The sequence below is a fragment of the Python bivittatus genome, unplaced genomic scaffold (assembly GCF_059951505.1).
Source record: "Python bivittatus isolate LINGU-HERP-01145 unplaced genomic scaffold, Pbiv_v1 ctg000480_np1212, whole genome shotgun sequence".
Classification (NCBI taxonomy): domain Eukaryota; kingdom Metazoa; phylum Chordata; class Lepidosauria; order Squamata; family Pythonidae; genus Python; species Python bivittatus.
This window is the reverse complement of record NW_028277075.1, coordinates 55,650,895-55,674,941: the sequence shown is the minus strand read 5'-3', so window position 1 is coordinate 55,674,941 and position 24,047 is coordinate 55,650,895. Positions and strand designations below refer to the sequence as shown.

At 35.5% G+C, this 24,047-nt stretch overlaps 1 protein-coding gene across 7 annotated transcripts in view; it reads right to left on the bottom strand.

The window, feature by feature from the left end:
• The window catches only part of DENND2B (DENN domain containing 2B), a 165,045-nt gene that overhangs the window by 30,786 nt on the left and 110,212 nt on the right, over positions 1 to 24,047 (bottom strand). For 6 of the 7 annotated variants that reach the window (XM_088145968.1, XM_088145969.1, XM_007421136.3 and 3 more), the window contains 8 exons: positions 22,262 to 22,410; positions 19,555 to 19,770; positions 15,296 to 15,392; positions 14,007 to 14,051; positions 11,057 to 11,241; positions 10,471 to 10,580; positions 9,387 to 9,456; positions 396 to 473 (listed from right to left, as the gene is read on the bottom strand). In XM_088145968.1, coding sequence (XP_088002094.1) covers positions 396 to 473; positions 9,387 to 9,456; positions 10,471 to 10,580; positions 11,057 to 11,241; positions 14,007 to 14,051; positions 15,296 to 15,392; positions 19,555 to 19,770; positions 22,262 to 22,410 — 950 coding nt within the window. Of the gene's footprint in view, positions 1 to 395; positions 474 to 9,386; positions 9,457 to 10,470; positions 10,581 to 11,056; positions 11,242 to 14,006; positions 14,052 to 15,295; positions 15,393 to 19,554; positions 19,771 to 22,261; positions 22,411 to 22,508; positions 22,624 to 24,047 lie in introns of those variants that run through there. The other variant, XM_088145971.1, reaches the window with a different exon arrangement.

Here is a 24,047-nt window from a genome sequence, read left to right as displayed (position 1 = left end):
TTTCTCCTGGTAGATTATTGAAGGCAGTATAGACTGTAAGGATTAAACATTCACTAAATGTATATCCATGTCCTGGAAAAAGGAATTCTGTGCAAGCATTAAGTTTTCTTAATAAACAGATAGTGGGTTAACATTATACCACCCCATCATTTCAGACACACATACCAAAAACTGCAGCTCAACCAAAGTAGCTTTAAGAAACAAAAAGGCAGGGAGATATGTATTTCAGACACAGAAATAATAAAGCATTCCTTGATAAAACCACAGCAAAGATGAACTGTGCAGCACAGTAATTCCAAAATACTGTTATCATCCATCAAGGAAAGAATGCTCCTTCTCGAACACAAGTTTTCTGCAAGCAGCTCAACAGAGACAATGCTGAAAGAACAGCTTACCTTGGAAAATAAGTCAAAGCAACCCAGGCGGCTGATGACACAATATACTTCAGGCAGGCGTGGTCCTTTTCCACTTGGCTGCCAATTAAAAAAATGAGATTTGAATTACTTTTTAATTTTAAGCCATTTACAGATATGATTATGCTTTTTGCATACTTTTTCTTGCCTTTCTTCATCAAACAAGTCACTCTTGGGACAATATTACATTGTTTTCCCTGAGATGGGAAACCAAATATATGAGGAGCCCTCTTTTCCCAGGACAACTGCTGTGCAATGGAGACACTCTCCAGCATTCTTTCACATCAAACCAGGCACAATTACAATTTCTGCAAGTTGGAACCTAGTTTCTTTTTTCCATGGCACAAAGAGTGAAACCATCCAGACCACTCATGAGGAAGGTTGGGAAAGAGGGATAAACAGTAGTACCATTCTGTGGTCAAACAGACTGTGATGAAGTTTGCCACTATGAACCTCGTTAAATGAATGTGCATGTCAAATCCACAGTATATTGGGATTCATAACAGAGCCCTTGCACCAATGAATACAACCAGGAAACAGTTATCCCTAAGAGAACTGATCCCAGGAACCAAGGCATGATCTAAACAGGTTGACTTTAATTTCCTCCTGCCCAACTGTGCAACCACTATGAGGGCAAAATGGGACATTATTGCTTGCCTGTATCCTGTTGATGTTGCCCAGGTTCAACATCAAGGAATAACCAATCCCAGAAGTGATTGCTTCTGTGTTCCTCATTTTAGATACTTCTTTCCATTTCCAATTAAATCAAAAGCTATGGTGAATTTAAACAAAAATCCTGATTGTTAACCCTACTTTTATGGCCCTTTCAAAAGGTTTTTATTATCAGTGAATACCCTGGTGATCAAACTATTTGGCTTTTTGCACATGACTTAAAAGAAAAATCAGATTAATGTTTTAAACTGAAGAGGCTGGATAGTCAGCAGGTGCGTGTGCTGCTACAGTAAAAAAAACATGAAAACTCTGTGCCATTAAGTGAATACAGATGAATCTATTTCTAGATCAGGACCTGCTGCTTAGTGGACGTCATATTTCTGAAAAAGTAGGATCCTTCTTTGTCCATATTAGGTATAAAAACGCCTTCTAAAAGCATCAAGCGATTATATCCAGCATGTGGGATTTGGGTTAAAATCATTGTGTCAAATCTGCAGGAATGCTGAAAGCATGCCAGGCGTCCTGGACAGTTACCAGCTAAGAGCTATCTTGCCGAGTGCCAGTAAAAACACTGCATTCCTTGTCCTATATAATAGCAGGAACAATAATGCTCACAGTTTAGTCAAAGGCTGTGGCCCCATGAAATATTACTGTATTTAAAAAAAAAAATCCTTAAAGTTTATAATGTCACTATTCTTTTTTAAATGAGTATGTTTACTTCCCAAAAGTCTCTTCCTTCATGGTCCAAATTTTAGTTACCTCCCTTTTATCAGTAATATTGATTCACATTTTGTTTACAAATCAAAACAACAAAGAATGGAGCATACTAGAGCGGAAACACTTTTGACTGGCTGAAACTTTTACTTCTATTAACTCTGTTGCTGGTGGTGGGTGGGAAGAGCCACTTGACATTTTCAGGCCCTTCCAAATCTATGACACTGGAAAAAAAATAAAACAGATCACTTAATGTTCGCTATTTCTCAGATAATTTTGTTTTTCCAAAACACAGCCTTTTTTCATATTTAAGCAGACCAGCTGGTTGGATTATAATAAAGTTAATGTGATTTAGTTGAGTTCTGCAGTTACAAGAAACCTGCATGCTGTGATCTTGATTAGTATATTGAGACAAAGGAGACCTTTCTACCAAGGTTCATCTCTAGATACCAGGAGGCAGCCACCTTTCTGTGAAGCCTGATTGATCCAACATAGTAGGGCTCAAGCAATGAGGCACAGGGCAGCAGAAATTACTTAAATCTGAGGGCAGATTCATGCAGCTCTTCTGTAAATGGCTAAATTCATTGGTTCTGCTCAGATGCTTTCATATAACTTCCTTTGTCAAATGGATTATCTGAATTACTTCCCATTGCACAACCTGCAATTTTGCACATCCCAGCTACCCCTACTAAAGTGAGTTAGGCTGAAACATGCCAAACAGACTGTGTGGCCATGGACCATCCAAATTATCCACTTCCCACAATTAAGGTGCAAGACACAACAAGATGCTGCTGCCCTGAATACATGACCAACAATGCCTAGAACAGCTGTAAAGAATCAGTTTTAAACAAAATGCTTTTCTGTGCAAATAAAATTAATTTATTCTTGAAGTTGACTTCAGAACCTCAGTGAGATTTCCAGGATCTTCATTTTATTCATTTATTGTTACATATTTTAACATTTAGTATAATAACATAGATACAAATATGACATTAGGAAAATTACTAAGATCATACAAGACCACAGGATGATCACTGGAATCTCAGTGTGAAATAACCTGCAGATTAGCTTAAAAATAATACCTGAAGGCAGAAGTGGGCAAAAATCAAATAATTTTTTAAAAATTACTTTGGCTTCTAGAAGTTGCTGGGGACATGCGACTCAATATCATGGGAGGCAAGATTACACATTTTGGACCAGTTTTTTTTTTTCTTTTTTCTAATTTTTTATTAAACATTTTAGAGAAGATACATAAACAATGCAGAAAAAACCACACAAAGAGAATTAAAAAATAAAGTACAAATAAGTAAACAAGGAATCTAAAATGACTAGGTTATAATGTTCCAGTATATAATTAATTATAATTGAATATAATATATTACTTTAAGAAACTAAAAATCAAAGCTATGAGCATGTGTAAATACAAGAACCATGATCAACACAGTATGTATCACCATATAAGTTACAATTGATTGAATCAAAATTGAAAATCTGTCCTAGTTTAAATATACCATGAACTGAAATACAGACTATATACATTGAAATTTGTATATAGTCTATATTTCATAGACTATATACAAATTTAGTATATAGTCAATATATACTATATATATTTTGGATGAAGCAGAAATCCATACATTGAACTGTAGTCCAGAAATAGTTTCCAGCATGAATTACTTTTATCAGATTTACTTTTAAAGTACAAAGTTATTTTGGACACTGAAGCATATTTGCACAATTTAGTTAACCATTCTTCCGAAGAAGGAATCACAATATTTCCAATAAGAAATATTGTGTCAATTAATATATACAAAACTAATTCAGTATACAGTACTTAAAAGGAATGTATGGCTTAGTGAAATTTAATAAGAATATTGCAGGTTGAAATGGAAATTTTACTTTTAAAATTAGTTTCATCCTAGTATGAATCATTTTCCAAAATTGTTGAGCTTTACAATATTTCCACCAAATATTTAAAAATGATCTGACCTACTCATTACATTTCCAACAGTTTTTAGAAAATGAATTATCCATTTTGGCAATCAGAACTGGTATGATATACTAACAATAACACTTCTTATTCAATCATCTGTAAGTATAATATTTGGAATAAATTTAATATTCTTCCTCCAATGAAATTCCCACTCTTGCATCTCTATTACTGCATTCAAATTCTACATCCATTTAATCATCCAATCTTTAACTTATTTTGGATTCGGAGTCATATCTCACCAATAATTTATAAGCCCAGCCTAATGAATGTTCCAAATTATGTACTATAAGGTTTTTTAATTTGTCAAGTCTCTCAATATTCCCCCTTGTTACTGTAGTTCTTTTAGTGCTGTGCTATCTATTTGAAGATACCTAAACCAGCCTTATAAATTAGACTATTGTGAAATAAAAGCTTTATCTTCATCTTATTGATAATTAAATTTTGCAATCTAAGTAAGTTATTAGATTTCCACTGAACACTTAATAATGAAGTGGGTATGGTGGAGGAAGCTGGACTTACTGTTTTCCTGCATTTGTCCCAGACATTCAATAGATTGCTTATTATTACATGATCTTTTATATACTGTTTATTTCTGTTTGTATCAATACAGATATTTGTACAGACCATCTGGAAGTCCTGTCTTCTTCTGTAGAAGTATCAGGGCTTTAAGGGGATACAGTGGACTACTTTCTTCATTTCAAAATAGTTTTGTACTATTTGAGCCAAAAACAAACCAAAAATGCAAATAGCGATACTGCCAAATTTCAGCTATATTATCTGGAGGATTCTGGGGATTCAGAGGGGAGACCAAGGATTGGTTACCCCTCCCCTGTGAAAGGTTCCCAGAACAGCTTACAAAAATGATGTGCAGTGTGCATTCAATTGCCAGAAAGTGAAATTAGCTCGGTGCTTACAGAATCAGTCATCACTGAAGTGAATATAAATGGAGACAAATTGCACTACCACAATATACAATATTTACAGAGCAACCATAGCTAAGGACTGGATGTAGTGTTTCATTTAAAGGAGCAGCTTCCAGTCTATCTAATAGCTCTGCCTTGTGAAAAAACACAGTGGAAAGGCATGCAGTACCCAATTAAAGAGTCTTTATACTAACTGAAACCAGCAATTGTTCTTTAATTGAGTAGAAGCTTCCCCCATGGGGGACTGTATGAGTCAGCAATGCATCAGGAAGACTCAACACAATCTTTGTACTGTTGTCTATTTTGTATAATAGAAAATGAAAAAAAATATCGTCAAAGCCAATTTCTCCTACCTGGAAACATCAACCTTTGACCTTAAACAAGGAGGCATCTGATCTTATAGCACCTTACAACAAGATACATAATAGTTAATAGTTCTTTTTAAATGTTTAAATGTTATGTTTTAATATGTTTTATTGTTCTATTAAAATGTTCTGTTTAAACTCCCCTCAAATAAATCTCCCTGGAAGTCTATGAGCCTATCCCTTTCAATCAGGACGAGGACCCAAGTTTTCTTCTCAGTTCTTTATGTAACAAGTTTAACATGGATTGAAGCATAATCCTAAACAAGATTTCCTCAGAATTTACAATTAAATCCTAAATTTAATTCCTAAGAATTAAATCTCCTTGTGTTCTTTGAAATTGGATACATTATTATGCCATGACATAAGGTAAGGCATATCTGGAACTCTTTCCTGGCCTTCATAACAGTTAAGATAAGTAGACTGTTTGCCTCTGAATATTGGTTGTGGGACAATTAAGGATTTACTGAACTCTTGTCCTGTTTGTGGGGTTTCTGGACACATCTACCAGGCTCCCATAGGAATAAAAGGCTTGACTATATGGGCTTTTGATCTCAACCAGCAGGGGTCTTTCTATTCAGGTATTGAAATATATAACAACCAAAGCAAGAACAGATTTTTGAGGAGTGCAAATTAATTCTACACCAGGACTAGTTATCAAGTAATGTTATCCAGTAACTTATTGCTTGCTACTTTCTAGATTCAAGATACCAGGAAATCCTGCTAAAATTTAACTAATTAGAACTACAGATTCAGCCACACAAATAGGAAGATTTGAACATAATTTCTAACAACCCCGAAGAGTAAAGTAGCCATCAAGAATTCAAAGCTGAATCTGTCAAGAAGACATTAATGGCAGGCACCAGAATCAGCTTAAAATAATTAGTTATGTAAAGGCAACCAAGCATTTAGTTATATAATGAGATCATGCTGTACATATTGATACTTGTGGGAATCTGACAACTGTAGTTGTCTAACTTTATTTTTTTCTAAAATGAAAATATTAAGCCAAAATTGGACTGGAAGCAGGACCTGAGAGTGCCAGATGTTACTTATCATAGACTGCCAGCATTATTTTGTATTTCTTTAAATTATGTACTTATTACAAATTCAGATTACACTGCATGGATCAGAAAGCTTATTATGAATGTGCATTGTCAGAATGAAGAATAAATACAAAGCAAGATGAAGATTAAAAAAAAAAAATAGAAAGCTTCGTGTAGTAGCAGCAGTTCTACAAGATCTGCAGTTCCACACACTTTCTCTGTCTCCACTACACTCATACAGAGAGTCAAGCATTCAACTTTCCTTTACTCCCATCAGCAGTTCTGACTGTTGGAAAGTCAAACTGAGTATTAGCTAAATTCTCCAGAGAGCAAGTTTCCGTTTCTCCAAAATAGGCCCCATCTATATAGGCAATTACATTTCAAAATCAGGACCAGTATTAAATATATCAATCTTGGGAGTTAAAAGAACCGGACAAAAGGAACAACAGAAACAGGATATACTTGTTCTCAAACTTCTTTGATTCTGGTTATCAGAGGACTGTTTGCCTGCATGTAAACTCCAAACTCTAGGATAACGTTAACATTACTGTCAAGTGTTTAAAATTAAACCAAAGGTGGTAGCAGAAAAATAAAAAACTTATTTTACATGTATCAAGTATTTAATGTCATTGTAACCCGCGCAGAGTCCCCTATTGTAGGGGAGATGGGCGGGAGAGAAATCCAATAAATAAACAAACAAACAAACAAATAAATAAATAAATTTTAGAAAGGAGGGAGTGGCAATCCAATTTCATCAGAAAAAAACAACACCTGCACGGTTTCAACATTTAGCCTGCCTCCTCCTTGAGACTATTATAAAGTCTCACTGCAGGGAAGGAAAAGACTAACCAGAATGCCACAACCTTCTTCCCAGAAAAAAAGAAAAATAAATCACACATATTTGGAAATCATGCTTTAAAATAGTCTGCACTTAATGCCAGAATAGGCAGTTTTGGATATTTGGGTCCTGGTCTGTTGTGTATGTATCGTTGTGTATATGTGTAACTCCTGTAAAATGTGTCAGGGCTACATGTTTGCTGTGAGACGGGCTCCATATATGGATCCACCCACTGCTAGTACCAGGCCTCTAGCAAGCTCACTTAGAGCTTGCCTCTGCTCTAGGTTATCTCCCCACAGTCTGTTCCCCCAGATAGTCACCCCCTGCCTCAATTTTTAACAATAAAAATACCTTTAGCTGGGAGAAAGGCAGTCAGGGAAATTGAACATAGGAACATGACTGATAGATGGAGGAACATTTTAATTCTGCTTAACTGCAGGGCCCTTGTGGCTGTTAAATTTGAACCCTGCACAGCCAGGTCAGATAAACACATAGGTATGCCACCTTCCCAATTGGAGCATCCCTAAGTGAAATCAAATAATGGACTAGCCATAAATGTGTATAACGCTTTCTGTACATGGATTTGAGTGGCTGAGTCTACATTCCAGGAGTCTACTATTCTATGGAGTCTACTATTCTAAACAATCCTAGATTTCATTTGACCACAATTACATTTAATTAAAATTTAAATATAATTAATATGATTATTCTGCCTCCTCTCAGTACTACAAATTTTATTAAAAATATATGACTAGGATAGGATATATGGAAGCAATTAATTCCCAAATGTCACCCCTGTTTAGCCAGGATAGTACTTTTTCTGGAGATCTACAGACCAGCTTATATACCTAGTAATATAAAGTATTCTTTACAGTGAGCTCAAGTCCTGTTAACTTAATGGACATATCCATCTTCTTTTCTCAGGACCAATATAGAAATGGGTTGCTAGTGCCTTGTAATAGGAAGATTTTTTTTTACTCCCTTGTCTAGCTCACAGTGTCCATGTGGTCCTCCATCCAAGTACTAATCCAGGTCTAACCCCACTTAGTTTTTCTGAGATCAGCCACAGTCATCTAAGTGCCAACCTAGTAAGCATCCAGAATCCACTGTGAATTGCTCCCCTAATGTAAATTACCAATCACTGCTGATGCAACTACCCTAAGGAGAACCATCCAGAGAGAACACTGTACCATCACATAAGAAGTGGATTTACCTTCTCATTTCTGTTAAAGTTTTCTCTAGAAATTCCCTGGGTTCTATTTGCCAAACAGAAAGTGAGACCAGGGGTAGGGTAAAGGAGAAATAAACATTAGATGATAGCCTTGGTTAAAACAAAAAACTGAAAATTCCTTGCCACGCTCAGTAAAAAAATGTAACACAAAACTTTAGGGGAAAAAATACTCTGCTCCTTGAAAAGTAAAAACAGATTTGGAAGTTTTATCTTACTTGTGTCTTATTTATTTTTAATTATTTATTATTCGCATTTACATGGTACCTTAGCCATGTAACCATGTGCTTCAGAACACTATCAATAATAATAGTAAATACTCAAATACAAATTATTTATTTATTTATTAAATTTATATGCAATTCCTTTGCTAAGAAAGCTAGGTTCCCCTTAAAGTCATAAATAAGACTTGTTATATATCTATGTAACAAAGAGGTAGCATGCAATAACTTTTGGTTATGTGCCTCATTATAGAATCATAGAATTGAAAGGAACTCAGAAACATTTCATCCTACTCCAGGTTCAGTACAAGATCTACAGTACAAAATGCAAGTTCAGCATCTGTAACAAATGATTATGATTCCTCTGCTTAAGTGCTTGCAGAGAAGGAGAGCCCATCAGCTTCTGCTCTTATCAGTAGAATATTTCTCCTAAAGTCTGACTGAAATCTTTTCCCCTGAAATAGCCACACTTGTCCTAATACACCCTCTCCTTGTTTAGCAACCTCAATCTGTTCCTTAAATCGGAAGCAAAATGGTTGCTAAGCAAAATGGTCACTAAGCAAACACATAACAGAGGGAGAGAGAGAGAGAGAGAGATGCTGTGAAGATCAATGGTTGCTGCCATCTCATTTAGATAAAGTTCTCTCATACAGCTATGCCAGCATTATTCTCACTCCAGCATGTGTTGTTGTCAGGCACACAAAATTTGATTGTAAGTGTGCACATTGTTCAGAAAATGATTTTTTTTTAAATTACCACTGTTTTTGTAAATGGTCGCTAAACAAGGTAGCTGCTAAATGAGTGGCTGTATTTTCTGGAGCAACTGAGAATAAATCAGCTACATCTTCCACATGGCAGATAACTGAAGAAAAGCTAACACAAAACCTTGTAACTTTCTCTTTTCAAAACTAATTATAACCATGATGTGCTTAGCATTCTAGAATTTAGTTCTTTTAAAAAAGATTGATATACTCACCAGTAATCTTCTGCAGTAGCCAAACCTTCTGCTGCCATCTTCTCCAGTCAGCATGAAAGAGAATGTCTCACTGCAACAAAAATTAGTGCAGGTAGTACTCTATTACTTAAGCTCAGGAGCAAGAATGCCATTGCTTTTTTCAATTAGTCATATTTTTCAATATGTCTTCAGATATCTTCTAATCAGATAAAACTTGTGATTTATCCACCAGTTTTGTTGAGGCTTTGATATTAACCAAACAATATGTACTTATTTATTCATGTGTAAATAAGTATTGAAAATGAGAAGCAATGAGGAAACATGCCTTGTATTTCCTATTTTAAAATTAGTTCAACTTTTCCATTTTATTGTGATAAAATGGAGTACTACACAGAACTAAACAGAAATATAGCAAAAGTAGAAGTGGGCAAACAACAACTCATACATGGCCCTTTTCTGCAGTCCAGGTCTCCTTGTTACAATTTGGTGACAAACACTGAATAAAAGCCATGCTATAGTCTGGCCATGATCAGCAAAAACTAAAATAGATATGTCAAGCCTCAAAAAACATTTACTCTATTAACATTTATAAAAAAAAAAAAAATCCTCCCCAGTGAGAAAAGGAGTCAGAATGGGAAAGAAAAGAATAAAAAAATCCACTTCTACCACTACCAGTGTTGATTGCCTCCTGCAGGTTTAATTTGCAAAAATAATGGTGATAAATGATAATTTAGATGAGGTACAATCCCAAATGGTTACCTGTATATAGCATAAGCTAGTTTAAAAATGTATAGTGGTAGAGAAACTTACGGTTTCAATTAATTTCAAATGAAATAATTAACAATTGCATTAAGTTACAACCTTCAGAGTCTATTTGTTCAAATATACTGGCTTTGAAGTAAACAGAAGAATGGCTTGGAAACTTAAATGCTTCATAATTCTGTTCCTAGCTTTTCAACTATGTCAGAACTGGATGAGGAGGAATAATCTAACAGAAATTATAGAGAGATGTTGTTGGTTCCCTAGAGCTGAATACAAGGGAAACATTACGCAAGCTTGGTCACTCTGTAAAAGCTAGTATTGTGGTGACAGTAGAGCAGTTTACCTGTTGTATTCAGATACTGGACTCCAGTCCTTGGCATCTGGAAAGCAAAACTGAGGAATGGCCTTAAGTCGCTCTTCAGCTTCACGAACTTGTTTTGTGGGTCTTTCTAGCTGTGATTGAACAAATCAACATCAGCAGCATCCTGCACAGACTCAAATTAATCTCCTGAAATCAATTTTTGGAATTCAGAATTCAACAACATGACACTACTTGTGTCATTCTCCCTCCCGCTACGGATGGCAATACTCATCACTTCTGTAAAAATTAAAGAAAATCAGAAGCCAAAGATTCAGGCCTAATGATGTCACAAAACAGAGAGAAATAGTACAGCCAAACATTTTTCAACAGTATTTTTTTGAAGGAGATCCCAATAATAACAAAAGATTCTATATTTAATTCCTTTGTTCCTTATCTAAATAAGACATTTTGTTATCATTAGGTATGTATACGTTTATATTAATGATGCATGTATTTAGCAGCATTCCAAATATCCTAGCAGAAACAGAACTAACAATAAATGAAGTACACAGTTCTCATAACAATAATGCAGGAATGACTCATAGTTAAAAGGAGTTCTTACTTTTACCTTTGGAAATTGATATGTGACTTCAGGAAGATATGTATTTTTAGAGGGCTTCTTCTTAAGAGAAACCACCACAAAATACTCAAACAGTTCACGTTCCTGCCATTCAATCAACTCCAGTTCCAAAGTTCGATAACTAGGAGCCCTCTTCAGCATTGACTGGATGTGGACAAGCCGTTGGGTGTGAGCTAGTATTTCCAAAAAAACAAGAAGCATTAGCTGGTGGTTGTGTGAGCATTATGCATCTGTTAGAAATCCTTGAGAAGAATCATACAGCATCTAAATCAGTGTAGTCCAAACCTGGCCACTTTAAGATGAGTGGACTTCAACTCCCAGAATTCCCCAGCCAGCATGGGGAATTCTGGGAGTTGAAGTCCACTCATCTTAAAGTGGCCAAGTTTGGACAACACTGATCTAAATGATTAGAACCCCTCAATCAACTACACAACACCATATATAACAGATGTCATGCCTAATATGTCCCAAACATATTTTCTTAATCAATAAACATAAATAAAATAACCTTATAATCAAAAAACAATCCATTCTATATTTTTGATGTGATAGTATTACTAAATGTGAAATCATTTCCATTTCCAGATTTCGGCATCTATTAACCTTATTGTGCTTATATAGTCTTATTAAACCACACATGTATGCACATATAGTCTCTTGGTTATTTTAAAAAAATCTATAGGAACTGACTGAACTTAGAAATCACTTTCCACAAAACAAAACAAAACAAAAAGTGGTAGTCAAGACTAGCTCAAGGTGACACTATGCAAACACTGAAGATTTAAAGCCATTTTCCAGCTGCTTAAAAAACAAATGGGAATGAGGAGAAGAATACCTCTCCAGGGCAATATAAATCACATGGCAGGTTTTATTAACTGCTGATCAGAGGTGTACAGGACAGTATTTCAGTTTTATATGGTAGTTTTAATTGTACACTGGTTTTATAGGATATCTGCTCTCTATACATTGCAGCAAGATCCAACAAGTGAATCAGCAGGATATTATATTTAAGAAAAAATTAACAAATACATAATATTGTTTTAATAGGGCTCCATAAAATTTGCAGCAACACGTTGCAGTTTTCCCATCTGTTTCTGCTGTACCTCAAGTTACACATACCACAGCACTCTGCATCAATCTCAAGCCAGAAAATTTATTTGAAATAGAAGAGAGCCTGGCACTAGTTGGGAAAATAACTCCATAAAAACAGATTTACTGGCCAGGTGAGAGAGTGTTAAATAGATCTGATTGCTGGTCAGCAATGGCAGCAAAAGCAGATAGAGAAAAGGAAAACTGTGCTCGTGCCCAATAACCTCACAATGTTTTCATTTTTAAAAAAGAATTCTAAAAATGGACATTGTCTCAATCGATATGTAAAAAAATTGAAAAAAATCAGCCCTTCAAATTGGGTAAATTTCTCCATGGCTAAGAGGTTGCCCAAAAAGAGGACTTGTATAGCACAGTGCTGAAAAGCATGGGCTCACAGCTGAGAAGAATTTAGTCTGACTCTTAGTTGAGTTCAGCAATAAATTGTTTTTACCTTAGATCAGGGAGAAACCATATGGAACTTCATCCCCTTTTTGGCAGTCCCCAAAGGCCAACCTTCCCACAAGATCTTGCCAGTGACAAAACAGTGAATTGATGTGCCATATGTTGTAAAATAAGTCTACAATATTTAATGGACCTTTTTCCTGTAAAATATATATTAAGAGGGGTGGGGGAATCCTAAAACCTAAAAATAAAAAGGAGTTGAAATGTTGGCTCCTGCCCTTTCTTGTGATGTCACTGCATCACCACCATGGACCCCTGCAAATCAAAGGCCAAAAATAATGAACAAAATGCATAATTCAGCCAAAACAAGATACCCTTCCCTGCTTTAAAGGTTTCTTTCTTTCCACTATATAATAAGGGGATAATAATACTGGAAAACGTCATAAACTCACTATAACGATTACTAATACAGGACTGTAACTCTTGATTAATCCCAGAGGGTCACAGAATATGTGCAGGGAGCTGCTAGAGTGAAAGGACATTTATTTTATTAGCAGCGTCCTTTCAATTGGCATATTCAAAATGTTTTGAGCATTTAGGAAAACTTCATAGAGCTAAAAATTCTGATTGCCCATGTTATTAGTTAAATAATCTAAAGTCTAATATTAAAATGAGAGTTTGAATGCAAACAGCAGGTGTCATCACTAGAACAATATAACTCAATATTGAGGCAGTCATCTTCCTTAGCCTTTGGGATTTTGTAGTTTTAGGACTGCAGCATTTAATAGCTGTTTTAAAGCTGGACAAGATCCAGAATTTCCTGCAGAAACCATCTATTGGCCAACAAACAGCAGGTTGAGATGGGGTCCCAGACATGTCTATTTACAATCCTTTCCTAACTCAAATATATCTATTTCCCCATTCCACTCTTGCAAATAAAAATGTTTTATGCATCTACATGAAGCTCCAAATTCCATCTGGCAGATGAATGAATTATTTCTTATCCTTTGCGAAATGTATTCTACTCTTAAATCTGAGTTTTTGCTTTCTTGAAGTATTTTGCCTTTTTGGATTTAGAGCTGAAAAGTATTTGATTAGCACCTTTTGAAATAGCAGCAGTACAGGGTAAATTAAATACAGATAGTATCTTTCAAAATAGCTGAAAGGGCCATAAAGATTAATTGTTTCCAATTACACAAAAACACACACAAGAGTCCATTTCTTTTATCCATTGCCACTGCTAGTCAAACTAGTTTTGCTAACTTTTTAATATTCTAAAAAGAAACATGCAGTCCATTTATGAAGTATGAAAGTAGACAGTACACACAACAGTGATCCCTCTTTTAAGATGCCTTGAATTCTCTGGGGGAAAAAATTAATCTTGTCTTCAACCTAATTTCATTGTGTCATAACGTAATTAGGAAAACCGACAGGATGAATTTCTCACCTTTAAATCTATCATCTGAATCACTCTCACTCTCACTGTTTTCATCTGAAAAGACAGGAGGACAAAATACTATTAGGATAAAGACTTGCCTTTGTTATTTGCATTAACAAAGATGCACTGCACTGAACATGTGCCAAAATTTTCTTTGTAGAAAATGGTTCATGATTTGGAAGTGTTTAAGAAAAGACAGCTTGAGTCATGTCTATGTTGCTTTAGGAAACATTTAGAAAACTGTTCTGATGTTTCCCGTCCAAATTATTTAGGTATTAAAAGGAAGTTGTGCAACATCTGCATTGTAAAGAGGAACCATTTAAAAGTTTAAATCAGCTAAGTAACATCAATTAATGATATGAAAAATGCCAGTTTGTACAAAACATTACCCCATCCCAGTAGCCAAGCTGTGACTCATTCATAGCACACAGCTTTCAAGCAGTTCAGGGAAGAGGTGTGTATCTTAGTTAAATGCTCTTAGCCAAGCAGCTACATTCACACCAGCAATAGGTATGAGGAACAGCCCCACCAACAACAGCAGTACCAGATAGGTCTCCCTTCATCAGGAGCAGGGTTAAGGTTCCATCCTAAAGCCCTAAAGCTATAGCCACGAACCTTAGGAAAGAGGTTCATTTGGAGTTTCTGCCACTTTTTCACTTATGCTTGGCTAAGAGCATTTAACTAAGATACACACCTCTTCCCTGAACTGCTTGAAACTGCTTGAAACTGGCTGAGTATATATGGCATTGGCACATATATACTCAGGCAGAATTCAAATAAATGATATAGGCAGAATTTAACAGGCATTAAAAAACATTTCTTTGGAAACAATAAGGACATAAGATCTAGTTTTATTAACAAATCCTTCTATTGCATTTATGTGTTTCACACAATAAATAGGTAATTGAATATATTGGTTTACCATAAGCGCACTTGTGGACTACCACTGCAGAAATTAGTGGATAAATTCCAAGGTACAATGGAAACCAGCTGCTTCTCACTTTACACAGTACACATTTGTGAAGCCACACTAGCTTTCCCTGGTGACTCCAGCAGTAGTAATTGGGTATATGTAAAGAACTGATGTGCCCAAGGACTTGCACCAGGGATTACTAACTGGCTGCAACTTACTCATACATCCATCACACACAAAGGAACAAGCATCTAATCTTACAACTTTGTGTTTGTCATGGGAAATATTGGTATCAAAACTACCTAACAAATCACAGTAATTTCTGTAACTGATAATCAACACTTTCCTGTACGTCCAAAAGATTTCCATGATTTCCGTGTTATACCTCTCAGAGATGCTGTTTCAATATTGGACATTGAAAGCTTCTTCAATCTTTTTTTCCCTCTTTTTGCACTATAGATAGAATTGATCCGCTGTACCAGCTGTAAAAGAAGCAAAGAACCATTGGCACTGCATACAGAAATTCAGAAGGACAAACATAAATCAACCAGAAATTCTCTTTCACTTTAAACTATTACTATTGTTAAACATGGATATGAGAAATTCATCCCAAAGAGTTTCTACATTAGGTGTTCCAAAATTCAACAGAAGGTCAATATGATATATAGAAGTGACCCAAAATGGAGCATGGTTTCAGTCAGGCAAAAGATTGACCTTGCTTATTCCAAGTGATTTCCAGTATTTAATTTCACTGATAGATTGGCTGACTGATTATGTGCCATCAAGTTGGTGGATAGGCCTTTTCCATGGTGTTCTGTCCCAAATCTGGCCCTTCAGGTTTCCCAATGATGCACTCATCACCACTATAATCAATTCCATTTATCTTGCTGTTGGTTATCCTCTTCTTTTTCCTTCCACTTTTCCCAGCATTATGGGCTTATCCAAATAAATATTATACATTTCATTAGACTTCTGTTTATGAATGTTTACAGTCAAGGAAATCCCAGTTAAATGTCATTTGCAGACTGAACAGTTAATGACACAAATATATACTTTTTTTGTCTTTACTGCATGCTTAGTAGTATTGGCCCTCTTCACATGGCGTATTTAATTGGAGGACGGGAGCTAGCTTGTCATGTGAACAGGAAAACTAGATCAGTGAACCCAGCCAATTAACCCTCAATTAGCCTCAAACAATCCTGGTCTCTTTGGGGTTAAATGAACTCCCCCAGTCAGCTATGTTGTTTGAACAGCTGACAGAAAGCTAAAGATGTGTAGTATTTGGATCCAAAGCAGGAAAGGTACTTTGCAATCTGAAATAGGTGCACTTACTCTTCCTGTCAGGGGCTTCTTGTCCTTAGCTCACACAATAGCCACATGGTCCAAAAAACATTTTCTTGCTTTAAATCCAAATAGTTGCACATCCAAACTGACCCTTTTCCCTTACATGATCAAGACAAAGTCCTAAAGAAGGCCCACAAAAATGGAGTGACTCTAGTGGTCAGTCTTTGTGGTCATTTCAGTTTTCAACATTCTCCAGGGGTAAGGAGGTAAAAAAGGGGCAGAAATGGATGGGAAGAGATATGTCCCCAACTCTGCACCAATCTTGTTCACATTACTGTGGATTTTTTTTTAAATCACTTTAGCAAAAAATAAAACAAATAAGGATCTGGGAAGAGAAATGGTAGCTTTTCATCCCCCCTTTGGTTGGGAAGAATCTTAACATGGTACAGATCTTAATTGTTAAACATTTCTTAATTGACAGAAAATAGCTATACAATTTACCCTAAGTTATAACTTGAGAATACTGATAAAAATGTTTCATAGATGGTATATAACTCCATCAATAATTGTCACGATAGACAAATCCTATAGTAATAAATGCTGGAAATGCCATGAGAGAGAAAGAATATTTTATTATATGTGGTGGACATGTGAAAAAAACTGAAAAGTACAGGAAAAAAATACACAGCACTGTTCAGAGAATTTTAGAAATCAAATTTGAAATGAAAGCACTTTTTTTCCCCTAAGCATAATTCTAAGACATATCAACAAAAAACATTACAATTTACTAAGATACACATTCATGGCAGTGAGGATAAACTTAGCACAACACTGGAAAAGAGATACATTTACTGGGAACTTAAATTTGGAGAATATGCAGCTATGGCATAATTAACAGCATATATTCATAACAGAAGTTTGATCAAATTTAAGCAAGAATGGCTTCCATATATATTAAGGAAGAAATATATTCTTCCTTAAGGAGAAAAAGAATTGACTAAAGAAATCAGAAATGCATGAACATTTTAAAATGTTTTGTGTGTTGTATATCAGTCAAAGTAGCCAAAGGGAAGTTAGAAACTAAATATTCACGTATAAATTTTTTAGTAGTTCTTTCTCCTTTTTTTAATGGTATCTTTAAACAATATAGTGGAAACTCTGACACTCAGCTCAGAGATTTAAAAAAATCTCTTATTGTTAAAAATAATGTCATGTATTTGGTTTTACTTTTTTCCACCTACTGATATTATATTCATGCATCAATTATTTTTTCTTTCTTTTTTATTTTCTCTTTAAAATACTATTAATAAGATTATTAATACATTTTTATCCTGCTTTTTTTATATTTAACTCAAGGTGGCACATACTGTATTTTTCCGACTATAAGACGATACTTTTTTCTAAAATCCTTACGCTAAAAATTGAAAGGTGTCTTATTCAAGGAAGTCAGCCAAGGAGAGAACCACGCGGTTGCAAAACTGCCCATACTTTGTTTCTGCAGTGAGGCTTCCTCCTATTGCTAGCCTCCAGTCACGAGTGAAATAGCTTGTCTCCCAAACGGACTTCCTCCAATCACGAGCCTTATGTAACTGACGTCAGCTGATGCTGAACAAACCAATTAGAGGAAGTCTGTTTGCAGAGACAAGCTATCGGCAGTTTCACTCGTGAATGAATGTAATCAGATATGCAAAAGAGCATGGAAATAAAGCTGCAGAGAGACGGTTTGGACCTCCTCCCACCGAGTGTATCAGGTCAATGTTAACTAATTACTAAATAAAAATGTGTTCTGCACTATCTTTAAAATATTGATTTCTTAATTTTGGGTTGGAAAAGTGGGGGTCGTCTTGTACATGGGGGCGTCTTATTGACGGAAAAATATGGTATATCTAATATTCCTGCTTCCTATTTTCTCCACAACAATAAGCCTGTGTGGTGGGTTAGGCTGAGAGAGAATGACTGGACCAAAGTCAACCAGCAGACTTTCATGCCTAAGGGAGGCGTAGAACTCACAGTCTCCTGGTGTCTAGGCCAGCACCTTAACCACTACACCAAACCAGCTTTTTTAATCATAAAAATTATTTTTTAAAAAAGAGAATAGCTAAACATTTAAGAAAAGAAATATGTGTAACCTTGAAGTATATCCCTTGTTTGTTCAAAAATGTTATAATTTCAGGTCCTAGGTAGACGCTGAACATGTTTACTACTCTGCAAAAGCTTCAAATCTATTAACGGTTATTTCAAATCTGTACCAACATAGTTATCTGAATGTATAACTCATGAATAAATAATTGGATTCATGCTAAATCAGTGGTGATTTCCTTGGGAACCATCATTACAAATACAAACAATGGAATTTTTCATTTAAGGCACTTACTGCAGTTTATAAATAGTAGCAGTCAATGGCTAGTGAAATCAAAATTCAGCTAGTAAGCAGCACTTTGACTTTCAGAACTTACTAGGAATTTAATAGGAAAATATATGATAATTTTATCAAGGAAAAGCCTGGGTAATTTGTTCCTTTTCATACATATACCTCAGTGACTTTTCTATAGTTGCAGCAGGAAAGGGTAAATTTATATGCCTATATTATCTACTACATAATTTGTGGCTCAATTATCCTTATGGATATTTCATGCAATCATTCTGTTTTGAAAGCACAATGGCTATAGCAGATGTTATTTTGTAGATTGATAGGAGTCTATGAAAAATTCTGCTTTCAACTATATGTATAAATCTTAGTCATCTTAGCTTTTGGCCTGAAAACAGGGTGCTGTAGCACAATAAATGTTTCAACTACTCCTATTCCCCAGTCTTGCTTACATCCCTGCATTTGAAACAAGAATATCACTTTCCTAGACATGTGGATAAAGGAGGAAACAATGGGCTAAAAATCCTACAACATGAAAACTCCAGGAAGAAGATGTGCTGAATCACTGCTCAACCAATTTGGGGAGCCAATCAATTTGGCAAAACAGTATGTTTACAGGATGATAGAAGCTTGTGTTTATACCTGTAGCAAGCTGACAATAAGTCAAGACTTGTTCAAAAGACCATTTTTAATATGAACTGAGGGGGGAAAGTATAAAATCACCCAACTAATATAGCACGCAGTTTATTTACAAGAGTAATTCAAATATCAGAACATGACTCAGAGCCTTTTCTTTTCCCTAAGGACTATTATCTTTCCTCAGTCTATAGTTCCAAGCCCAGATTGGCACAAAAAAACTTTTACACATAGAGAAAGTGTGTGTGTGTGTTGTGTGTGTGTGCGAGAGAGAGTGTGTGTGTGAGAGAGAGAGAGAGAGAGAGAGAATCAAATCTTTTAGAGTTGCAAGAAGACCGCAGTGGCCATTACTGTACCTTTGGGACTCTGCGAGCTCTGCGCGTGGACAGAAGTTCACTTGTAGTACTCAGACTGTCCTCATTCAAGCTAGAAGGAGAGGAAGGGATGCCAAGCTGGGCCAGCAGCAGCATATCGTCGTGGCTGTGCCTCTTGGGTAATCGTGGCAAGCGATGGCTTTTCCTTTCAGACCAGTTTCCAATTCTTAGGGATTGGCTGCTGGGCTTTAAAGGTAGCTACATTGAAAGAATAAAAGAATAAAACTATAGTTACTGAAATAATGACAAGGCCTGGATTCTTAATTAACAGAAAACCCTCAAATTGAACATGTTAAACATGAGCCAACAGTCTGACACAGGTGCTAAAAAAGCAAGTAATATCTTGGGATGCAGTAACAAACCCCAGAATCTGCATCATGAGAGGTTCTACTCTATTCTGCTAAGGTCAGACCCATGTGGAACACTGTGACCAATTCTGGGCACCATAGTTTGAAATGGACAGAGATAAATTACAGCTGGTTCAGAAGATGGCTACAAAGATGGTAAAGTGTCTGGAAATCAAGCTCTAGGAGGAAGTCTTAAAGGATCTGTGTATCTTTACTTTATAGAAGAGATGATTAAGGACAAATACAATAGCGATCTCATATCTGAAGGGCTGTCAAACGGAAGACAAAGTGAATTTATTCTCTATTCCCCCAGAGGACAGTACCAGAACCCATGAGGAAAGAGGTTCAGGCTAAACATCACGTGGAACTTCCTGAATATATGAGTTGTCAGTCAAGGGAACAGGCTGCCACATGAAGTGTTAGGTTCTCCTTTCTGTTCATTTCCAACTCTATGATTTTAAATGAGTTTCAATGAACATTCAATAAAAGGAATTGGTTAGATTAAAGCAAAATTAACATGTAATCAAAAATTGCATTTTAGCATTAGAATAAAGAATTGGCAGTAGGATTGAGATTGGACAGAGTGGAAGTACACAGGCATCAAAAACAGAAAATAAAGCAGGAAATAAAACAAACACTTAGATACTAGGATTTGAAAGCACAGATTCTACATGCACTATTGCACAGGGCATTAAGAGGGCAATTAGAAGTTGTTGTTTAGGACGCAGTTCCAGAGCCTGCTTCACAGTCTTTGAAACAAACCCTTGGAGGAGAGGGAGATGAATAGTTATTATCATGATAGGTATGTATTACTTCCAGTCTCAGAGTTGGTATGTCCAGGAATACCAGTTGTAGGAAAACAGGAGAGGAAAGATGCTTTTGCTGTTATGTTCTTATGAGTTTTTGCAGCCATTCATTTATTATAAATAAATGATATAAACATGCTGCACTACATGGGATTTGCATCTGATTGAACATGTTCTTCTCATGGTACTTCTGTCTTATGGAGTTCTCTAGGAAACTTTCTTGTTTACAATTAAAAATCAGGATGATTCTGATAGCACCTTTTCAGACTAACAAGTTTTATTAAAAGTCATAGGCTTTTGCCCCAAAAGTGTATACCTTTTAATAAAATTTGTTAGTTGGAAAAGGTGCTGTCCTTCTGATTTGGCTAACACAGTTCTCTTCCTATATTGCCTACAAACTATAATCTGATGCTGCAAAAAAATTCCTATTTAACCAACTGGCTAAAAGACATTTTATTTTGTGCTATGCTGAAGTGCAATTCTCTTTTTTTGTTTTTACTATTATTTTGCTTGATTGTATACCAGATACTTTAATAACAATCTGCTGAGAGAGATGAATTATGAACTAGCAACTGTTTATTTAATGCACATAAAATAAAATAGAATATTTAAAAAAAACTAGTCTAACACCCATGATCTTTTGTGGGGAACACAAAAATACTTCTATATGGTAGTCCAAAGTTGCAATGGAAGATATACTATCCTAAGAATAAATGCCACTGAATTCAATGGGACCTACTTCTGAATAGGCATTCATGAAATACTGCTGTAATTAACCCTCTGATTTCCAAAACTGGAATCAATAGTTCATGTACTTCATCTGTCCATCACACATGCAGTATACACTTTAAAACATCAGACCTCTAACAATAGCAGTTTCAATTTTTGAACGACACTTGTCTGGTTTCAGAGGAGGTGAAGGTAAAAAGTACATTTTGAAATTAAAACTAAAACCAGTCAGGAAGCCAGTGGGACATTTTAGTAGAAATATACTTAAGATTGGAATGGCTATTATACAGTATAAAAATAGGTTTGGGAGACGAGGAATAAAGCAGCTGATTATGGAAAATTCTTCTGTGTTCTATCACTTCCTAAGCTAATTATATTTGTTACTATTTTTAGCATCTTCATAGAGCACATTCAGTATGAGAGGGCTGCATATATATCCTAGAAAACAAAAAATGAAAACCATCAAACATTGGTCTTCTGTTTATTAGAGGACATTCAGTAACTAATTCTGGGAATTACAAGATCGAAAAAAGCTAACAAACATACAGAATACTAACAATTTCACAACATCATACTAGTATTTAAGAAAGAACAGTGAACGAAAAATTAATACAAATTAAAGATTTTAGATTAAAGTTGTTAAAAGATCCTTCTTTTCTCATGTCCCCTTCTCAGTCTAATGTACTTATATGGTTAATTTGTCTAGCCGTTCTCCTGTAGCTGATCTTTTTTGCAAGAAGGAAATAAATACAATACTCTGACATCTAAACATACAGTCCAAACAAACCCCAATGTAATTATTATTACCTGTGGAGGTGTTGTGTACTTCCTGTCCTGTGGACTCCACATCCTGTGCAAAGAATCTAGGGAACTTTCAGAAAGCTGCTGGGATTTTCGGCCTGCATTACGGGCTTTCAGTTCCACATCCTCATATGGGTTTTCCTTGGGTGAATCTCCTTTACAATTTTTTCAAGAAAAGAAAAACAGACAGGAATGTAAAACAAACAAATAAAAAAAAAAATCATGTGAACTAAGGGAAAGGCTTATAGCAAACCTCCTTAGCTTCCAGTGTGACTCATCCTCCAACTGCAGCTGGAAGTACTTGGAGTAGATTTTGGCTATGAAAGACAATGCATTTAAAAAAAAAGATTTCACAAGATTGCTTTCTGAGCCTCTACAGCTCAAGTTTTGTTCATGAATTTAAAGCACACACACGTTAAGCACATAACTATTTTAAAGAGAACCAGATATGTGAGACTTTATTCAGAAGCCCTATTCAGCTCAGTGGTACTTTCTAAAGAGTAACTGTGTATTGGATTGCAAATCTGAAAGTTTTCCACCCCTTCCTATGAATAGAAAATTAAACTGCTCTTTGTGACTGCTTGGAATAGTTGCGTATAAAGATGGGATATAAATTGTACATAGCATCTATAATGACATTCCCACATCTTTATAAAAATCTCTTTTTCAGCCTAATTATCTTTCCCAGTGTTGATAATTAGATGTAGTTAGCATAGGGCATAAATTACCCACCACACATAGGATTACTGTATGACATCAGGATTGCAAAACTCTGGATGACCATTAGAGGACAGCAAAGAGCTGCAGGAAACTCTGATACAAAGAAAAATATCTCTATTCTGAATCCTAATTAGTGAGCTGCTGCAACGATTGGTTCACTGCCAAAAGTAAAACACTAAAATAACCTGTCAGAGCCAGATATGCGCTAGTTTTGCATTCATCAGCTATAATGGCCCTGGAACAGATAGAGCTAATCCTCTCCCTTTTATTATTACCAATAGTGAAGAGTTATAACATCATCTGCAAAACTAAAATTTTCAGTGAAACGGTTCTCACACATCCAACCTTCTACTCTAGTTATTCCTCCCCACCAACCCCATTCATGATTTCTTTCTAACCAAATATAGAAGCAGTTTTTTAAAAGCAAAATGGTAAAAAAGCAAAAACAGAGCATTACATTTATTTACAAACCAAGCAGAGAATGCAGTTCACCTGTTTCTCTTACATCAGCTTTTACATTACTTGGTGAAATTTATATAAAATCTGCAATTTTTATAAAACGTTTCCAGTCCATATAGCATATATTACTCCTATATTTCATTGTTATTCTTGGGTTATTTACATGAAAAACAAAAATGAGTCATTCAAATACATAGTAACATTTAAAAGGCTTGTATGATCAATAAAAATAAAATACTTAGGTCTGATTCAAGGCATGCAACATTTCTTAGATTAAAAAAGTGGATTACATTATTTGGAATTTTTTTGCTTAATTTAATATGTAGTTTCCTATCAGATGAAAGCACTAGTGTTCTTTCTGGAATTCTGGGGAAATTTTAGAAGTTCAGAGACTGCTTGCAAACTAAATTGGAGATATGTGAGCACTTGCATGTTTCCAGCAATATATAGAAAATGGCATCTGTCCTTAAAAAAAACTTAACAGCCCTGTTTCCAACACTAGCCACTTAAACCTTCTCAAGAAGTCCACAAACATGGCATGACTATAATCAGTTCTCCCCCGTCAGCTAGCACATTTTTTGATGTGAATGTTCCTTTTAGGGATCAACAATTC